General features: G+C 43.2%; 1 protein-coding gene across 1 annotated transcript in view; it reads left to right on the forward strand.

Annotated features, from left to right (window-relative positions):
- Window positions 1–5,924, forward strand: part of LOC126992075 (metalloprotease TIKI2-like) — a gene marked incomplete at its 5' end in the record, with an annotated part of 51,094 nt that extends 45,170 nt beyond the window's left edge. Inside the window, 4 exons of the mRNA XM_050850750.1 lie at window positions 3,680–3,770; window positions 4,335–4,448; window positions 5,209–5,334; window positions 5,657–5,924. Of these exons, the coding sequence (XP_050706707.1) occupies window positions 3,680–3,770; window positions 4,335–4,448; window positions 5,209–5,334; window positions 5,657–5,924 (599 nt within the window). The remainder of the gene's footprint in view (window positions 1–3,679; window positions 3,771–4,334; window positions 4,449–5,208; window positions 5,335–5,656) is intronic.
- Between the last annotated feature and the right edge of the window lie 2,316 nt (window positions 5,925–8,240).

The raw sequence follows: 8,240 nt of genomic DNA on the forward strand, positions 1-8,240 counted from the left end.
AGAGGAAGGAAAAATAGTAAACACTGTGAATGGCAATATGGAAGGACAAGAAAGAAGAAAATGTAAATAAAAGGAGACACTAAGACCACATACACGTGAACTATGCATATAAGGAAGAGGCTAACCACAGAATACAGGAAATGGAGACGGAAGAATAAATTATAATCAAAATTCACTCTAGACACGTATCATCTTTCTCCACACTGTGACGCCTGTGTCCTGACCCTCAGAGCTCAGGTGACAGGTGGAGAGAGAGAGAGAGAGAGAGCGAGAGAGAGAGAGAGAGAGAGAGAGAGATTTACATAGATTTACATAAAAAATCAGACCACACATACCCCATGGTACAGACTAGGTAGTCTGTCCTTAAACCTAAGTGAATCTACACTAATCAGATGGCTCCAAAACGTTGCTTTTCTACTCTAGTTAATATTAAGTTCAAGGAAGTGACTGTCGAGCTTGTTTTTAAAGGACTCAATCGTGTTACACTGGACCACTGACGGTGGGAGCTTATTCCATTCTCGCACTACAACGTTGGTGAAGAAAAATTTGGTACAGTCTGAATTTACTTGTCTACATTTGAGTTTTATGCCATTGTTCCTCGTTCGCAAAGTGTCATCGATCATAAACAATTTTGATCTGTCTACATTCATGAAACCATTAAGTATTTTAAAACATTCGATCAGTTTTCCTCGGATGCGACGTTTCTCAAGAGAGAACATGTTAAGGGTGGAAAGCCTTTCTTCGTAGGATTTGTTGCGCAAGGAAGGGATCATTTTTGTTGCCCGACGCTGAACACCTTCTAATTTAGCAATGTCCTTTGCATGGTGAGGTGACCAAAACTGTACCGCATATTCCAAGTGGGGTCTGACTAAACTATTGTAGAGCGGATGTATTACATCTTTATTCTTGAACAAAAAGTTCCTTTTAATGAAGCCCAACATTCTGTTCGCTTTATTTGCTGCATCGATGGATTGATGTGAGAATTTGAGGTTTGACGCGATTTTGACCCCCAGGTCCTTAACGCATTGAACGCTTGTGAGTTTAACGCCGCGCATTTCGTAATCGAACTTCTTATTTCTTGTTCCAACTTGAAGGACCTGGCACTTGTCTACGTTAAAGGGCATCTCCCATCTATCCGACCAAGCTGAAATTTTGTGCAAATCCTCTTGGAGGCTTTGCCTGTCTTCGTCAGTGAGAACCGAGTTACCAATCTTTGTGTCGTCTGCAAATTTACTAATGTGATTATTGAGTCCAACATCCACGTCGTTGATGTAAATAATGAAGAGCACTGGGCCCTGTGGAAGAGCTCACTTTGTCCGTAGAAATTGTCCCAGGAGAGAGAGAGAGAGAGAGAGAGAGAGAGAGAGAGAGAGAGAGAGAGAGAGAGAGAGAGAGAGAGAGAGAGAGTTATGTTGCGTAAGGAGGTATTAGAGAGTCAATGAGGGAAGTCGGAAGAAAAGAAGGAAGAGAAAAACGTGAACGAATGCGAAGTTGAAGAAGAGAAACTTACGAGATGGGGAAGAGGAGAGAGGGAGGGAAGTGATGACTTAAATTATTATATACTTTGCTCATTTCAGAGGTAAAGATAAAACAATGAAAGGGTGAGAGAGAGAAAGAAAAGGTTAAATGAGCGCGTTAGTCTTTCATTCTTCTGGCTCTCCCTTCCTCTCTCTCTCTCTCTCTCTCTCTCTCTCTCTCTCTCTCTCTCTCTCTCCTTCTTGCCGGCCCTTGTGTCGGTGCGGGGGTCAGTTTTTACACTCGTGCCTCGGTGTGTCCCTTTGAAGCGCCTCGTGACAAGGGAGGAAGGACACTCAACACGGGAGCCGCGGGAGGCGAAGAGTTAAGACGCGAACACTTAAAAGAGAGGGAGAAAGGAAAAGGAAAATAAAAATGCAAGAAGGAGGTGAGGAGAGGCAAAAAATGATGTATCCCGTTTGATGATGATGATGGAGAAGAAAGAAAAGTGGGTAATAAGGAGAAGTGAGATTGTTAGGTAAAGAGGTTTTGTGTGTGAGGGGTGGGGAGGGTAATGGAGGAAAAGGGAACAGAAGGAGTAGGTTAGGTCTCTCTCTCTCTCTCTCTCTCTCTCTCTCTCTCTCTCTCTCTCTCTCTCTCTCCTAAATACCTCTAAAACGCCTTTGATTTCTGTCTACCTTTTACTGTGGAGACCTCAGACAAAAAATTGGAAAACTGTAACACTTTTATTTTCACAGTTATATTTAAATCACAATGTTATAATGTATAGCGAGATAAGTGGTCATCAATACTTTGCAAACTTCAGTATTCTTTATATTTTTTTCTCCCATTAGATTTTGTACTAACATTTTCTTCTCTTTTACATTTTCTTCTCATTCTTTCTTTCTTTCCTTCTTTCTTTCTTTCTACTCTCCTCACCGTTGTTTTGTGCCTCCTACGCCCTCCTCCCGACCTCCACACACTCACCCACACAGATTTACGGTAAAAATGAGAAATGAGTAAAGGAATATACGAATGAATAAATACAAATGGCTCCTAGAGATTTTAATACAACAGTGAGGCATCAAAAATATCAGAGAAAACTGAGGTAACTTGCCATTTAAATCAAGGGACACTCAAATATTTATTGAACTCCTAAAGAAATAAACATACGTAGCTTGCGAAACCCAACCTAACCTTTCCCTGTGTCGCTTTGCCGCCTCTCTTCCATAAGGAATATCTTCGAGGGGGACTTTTGGCGGCGTATTTTCCCCCCACTTTAAAGTTTTAATTGGAAGGAACCTCCCGCGAAGGGCTCGGTTCTTCGACTCCCTTTCATATTTATCTTCGGGAAAAAAGTTTTGATGGTGTGAGGAACGCGGGCACCGACGGCCTGTCTGGGGAAGGGGAAGGAGATGAACTCAAGAATGCCTATACCTATAGCTTCTGCAGCACTGTTGTTTTTATTGTTGTTGTTATCATTATTATCATTGTTATTGGCATCCTCTGATAGCTGGTAATAACAGGTAGAGTAACCTCTAAACACTCAAGATTCTAGAAGAAAGAGAAGCCATCTCCACCTTCACCTCCGCGTCGCCAACACTTGTTGTCAAGATCGTGTTGTTTTGCTGGCCCTTCAAATCGTAACCACGTTGCGAACTTGCGATGGTGAAATTTTTTTTTTTTTTTTTTTTTTTTTTTTTTTTTTTTTTTACGTCTCTGCCTATTGCGCCGGTAGGCTTGCTTGAGGGGCCTGGATGGTATTCGGCCCCAGCCCGTCATGGCGCTGGCAAGTGTTTATAGTGGCGCCATCTTCTCTTGCACTCTCTCTCTCGTGCACGCCACCTATATTACTGTTATGTTGGTGTTGGTGTTATTCTTCTTCTTCTTATTATTATTATTATTATTTTTATTATTATTATTATTATTATTATTATTATTATTATTACGACTACTACTACTACTACTACTACTAATAATAATAATAATAATAATAATAATAAGAATAATAATAATAACGATAATGATAACCATACCGTCACCACTCCCATTATTACTCAATGTTAACACAACTACAACAAATTTTACCCCACAACACTACGCACCACCACAATTCTCCTCCCAGTCCCCACCTCTCCTTCCCTCCTCCTCTACCTTCCCTGTGCTCGTGTCTCGCTAACCCCTACTTTTAATGCCTACTCTAATCGACCTGATGTCCCCGCAGGCCACTTCCTCGGTAACCACACCGTGCTGGACGTGGTGCGTGCTGCGGGCCTGGCGGTGCAGCACGTGGGCCCAGAAACCAGGATAAAGAGGTGGGTGCAAGGGTGGGTGAAGAGCAGGAGGAGGAGGAGGAGGAGGAAGAGATTGAAGATAACGTGTGTGTGGAAGGAAACGAAGGGCAAGGTGGTGCGGAATTTGTATTGGTTGATTTGATAGTTTGTTGTTTTTATCTATGTATTTCTTTTTTACAACAAAGGAGACAGCTCAAGGGCACAAAAAAAAAGAAACAATAATAAAAAAAAAAGCCGCTACTCGCTGCTCCTACAAAAAAAGAATCAAAAGAGGTGGCCGAAAGAGAGGTCAATTTCGGAAGGAGAGGTGTCCTGATATTTATTGATTGGTTAATGATTGATTGAGAAGCTAACTTACTGATTTATTCATTTTCTTTTTTTATTATTGTATTTATGGACTGACTGATTATTATATGGATGTAGGAATAGATTTTTTGTTTGGGTGGCTGATTCTCTAACTAACAGAGATAAAAACACGAGAAAGAAGAAATATCAAATACGCAAACATGACAAATTGTAAAGCAACACCATAACTAATGAATAGCTAATGAACGGTCCACCTACCCCCTCCTCCCCCCGTGTCAGGCATAAGCGGCGGCGCGGCGGCCACAGGGGCGGGCTGGTGCCTGAACCCTCGGTGCTCAAGGACTTCACCAGCACCCTCGACGCCCGCCACCAGCACGACCCCGCCTTCGCCAAGTACGTGTGTGTGTGTGTGTGTGTGTGTGTGTGTGTGTGTGTGTAGGGACTATCTGTCTGCCTGCCCTCCTGTATGGGTATGTTTCTCTGTCTGTCTTGTTATCCATGTTTAGTATGAATCTCTCTCTCTGTTAGGCCTAGGTCTGTTTTTTTTATCTTTGTTTGTCTGTCTGGTCTGGATTTGTTCGTTTTTTGTCTGTGTTTGTCTCCCTTTTTAGCATAGGTTTACTTTTCTGTCTGTATTTGTGTCTGTTCAGTTGCGGTCTTTTTTCCTGTTTGTCTCTGTTTGTTGGCCTGGATCTGTTTGCCTGTGTCTGTCTGTTGGTCTCTTTCTCTTCGGTCTGGGTCTCTATTTTCTGTCTCTTTCTGTTTAGTCTGAATCTTTTTGCCTCTGATCTGGGTCTATTTTTCTGTCAATCTGTCTTTTTCTGTGTGACCTGGTCATCTTTTTATGTTTGTTTGTATATTTGTTTATTATGGGTCTATTTTCCTGCCTTTTTTCTGTATGTTTGTCTTTCTGTCTGTCTATATGTCTGTCTGTCTGTCTGTCTGTCTGTCTTTCCGTCTGTCTGTCTCTTTGCCGCGCCTCACCCTCGGCTCCTAATGAGCGGGTCAGAGGTGGCGATCAGACAGGTAGGCGGCGCAGGTGAGGCTTCGTGTGTGTAAGGAGGCGATGCGTCACTGATATGTCACTTCCCTCGCGTATCAGGCCAGCATGAAGTGACCTGACGGCGTCCTTTTCTCTCTCCCTCTGCTGCAGGATCTTGTCGCAGCAGACGGCGGGAGGGCGCGGGCGACGGCCGGGCACCCCCACCACCACGCAGCCCTTCTGTACACCCGCCCCGTTCAATGATCTTTGGGTTAGAATAGATCCCGACCCGCCCACGTGAGTGATCCTCGACTTGACTAAAAAAGAAAAAAAAAACGTTTTTTCTGTGTGTGTGTGTGTGTGTGTGTGTGTGTGTGTGTGTGTGTGTCGCGTAAACAATCAGTTGGATTCAAGTAGTTCATTATCTCTTTGTAGTAATGCCTTTCTATGGATATCCTTACCTATTTAGCTTTCAGAATCACGACTAATGCTTACAAACTAAACCTCAAATATTCCAAATCATTACAGTAACTTTATATAAGTTTCCTTTCCATTCTAAGCTTTCGTAACGACATTGCCATTAGTACCTTCCACACTGACCTCTCCTCCCTCGCTTCAGGTGGTATGACCAGCACTCGTGTAGCTACCACGAGGCGGCGGCCAACGAGGCGACGACGACCAACGAGCCTGTGGACCCCCGAGACGAGGAGCTGGTGCGGGAGTCCCTCAGGGTGTGGTACGGCCTCCCCGCCGCCACCCGTTCCGCCACGCCCCAAGCCGCCACGCCCACCCCCGCCGTCCTTCTGCTGATGATGCTCCTGCTGGGCCTCCTACACGTCAGCAGCCCGTCACTACCTCAGCCACGGTGGGTTTCGCGAGATGAATAAGGAAGGTTTCAGTAATGTTGACTTTTGAAACAGCGGATTCAGTCTTGATATTTTTTTTTCTATTTTTGTATGAATCTTGAGAGTAATGGCTCCGTCTGGTGTTTTTCAGTGGAGTATGGCTCTTACGATTAATGTTCCTTGACATGATAGCCTCTGTCTGGTGTTCTTACTGGTGTATGCTTTTTTTTTCTTTTTATCGCTGTTCTCTGGCTGTGTGATGAAACGCGAACACAAAAGGAACGGTAGGACAGGAACTCTGCCCTCTTTTGAACAGCAAGGTAAACACATACATAAACGTACACACAACCCATTCTCTTTGACTTTCTGTTACTGGTATGCGATTTTTTTTTTCCAACGCTGTTCTCTCGCTGTGTGTGTTGTACCGCGAAAACAAAAGGGACGATAGGACAGCAACTCTGCCCGCCTTTGAACAGCAAGGTAAACATATACTAATACACATTACGTATTCTCTTTGACTTTCTCGTACTGGTATATGAATCGTTTAACCGCTCTTATCTTGCTGTATGTGTTATGAATCGCAAAACAATAGGAACGGTAGGGCATAAACTCTGCCCCTATTTAAACAGCAAGGTAAACACACATTCATCAACACACTACCCATTCTCTTTGACTTTCTCTTAGCCCTCAGGTAGGCCTTGGATTTGATGGGGCACGACACGCGACCAAACACTTCACTCATGTTCTGGCGCCATAACCACGTTGCTAATAGCCTCTCCCTGTTTGTCGTGTACCCGCCCCTCTCTTTGACGGACTCCTAATGTTCCTGTAATTCCTAACCGTACTGCCATTCTGTTTTCTATTCCTTAGGGTTTGGTGAGTGAGTGGGGCGGGAATGGACGGTAGTTTTCGCTAATGATCGTGTAAAATTACTTGTTCGTTTTTGTTTTTGTTTTTCATCTCTCACTTCCAGGTAATCGCAAGTCAGTGGCCTTTTCATATCCTGTTACCTTTTTTGTAATGTAGTTTCTTTTGAGTTAGCAGTTGTTTGTATGTATATGACTTGTTTTATTCTTGTCGTTTTTTTCCTCTTGTTATAGTAGATATATTTATTTATATGCGTATTGTTTTACTTATATGTTATGCGTTAATTAGTGAGATTTATATTATTTACTTATATGTTGCTCATATTTTATTATGTCGCTTTTTTTATGTTGTCTGCATTGACCTTTAAAAGTTTTCCAAATGCTAGCGACGTTTCGGAACCGTTTAGATTCGTCTTGAGGCTGAATCTGAGTGTAGGTTAAGGTCAGGTTTTTTTTATCCTTTAGCAGTAGTAGATTAGGTGTGAGTTGGTGGGCTGAGATATTCTGTTAAGCGGGTAGCTCGTCGGTGAGGCGGGTGACTCAGAGAGAGTCTGTTAACGAGAGAGAGAGAGAGAGAGAGAGAGAGAGAGAGAGAGAGAGAGAGAGAGAGAGAGAGAGAGAGAGAGAGAGTAATAAAATGAATACTCTCTCAGTTCCACTGTCCCCCAGTACACAAACCTCTTTGCTTCATAACAAGCTCTCTTCTCTTTTTTTCCCTCTTTTCATTCTTCTCCATCATCATCATCATCATCATCATTACCATCATCAAACGGGATGTCATTTTTTTCTGGCCCCTCTTTACCTCCTTTCTGCATTTTTTTTTTTCTTTTCTCTTCTTTCTCCCTTCTTTTAAGTGTTCGCGTCTTAACTCTTCGCCTCCCGCGGGTCTCGTGGTAAGTGTCCTTCCTCCCTTGTCACGAGGCGCCTCAAAGGGACACACCGAGGCACGAGTGTAAAAAGTAAAAACTGACCTCCGCACCAACACAAGGGCCGGCGAGGAGGAGATGGAGGAGGAGGAGGAGGGAGAGGGTACGGAGGAAGGAGGGGAAGGAGAGCGGAGGAGGGGGGAGGGAGAAGGAGGAGGAAGCGGAGGAGAGGAGGAAGAGAAGAGAGAGAGAGAGAGAGAGAGAGAGAGAGAGAGAGAGAGAGTAAAGAAGAAAGGAATTAAAAAAAAGGAAAATGCAGTAATACAGTAATGGAAGACACTCGCTTAACTTTTCTCCATGCTCTCTCTATCAGTTAATCTATCTATCTATCAATCTATCTATCTATCTATTGCTTTCAACGTTATGCACCTTACTTTTTTTCATATTTTTCTTCCTTCTTTTGTAGTCTTCAATATGCAGAGTGTATTATAATTAATGTCTTCACTTCACTCACTGTCTTTAAAGCTTCCTTTAAATAAGCCCAACATTCTGTTCGCTTTATTTGCTGCATCGATGCATTGGTGTGAGAATTTGAGGTTTGACGCGATTTTAATCCCCAGGTCCTT

This window comes from Eriocheir sinensis, unplaced genomic scaffold, assembly GCF_024679095.1.
Source record: "Eriocheir sinensis breed Jianghai 21 unplaced genomic scaffold, ASM2467909v1 Scaffold396, whole genome shotgun sequence".
Taxonomy (NCBI): domain Eukaryota; kingdom Metazoa; phylum Arthropoda; class Malacostraca; order Decapoda; family Varunidae; genus Eriocheir; species Eriocheir sinensis.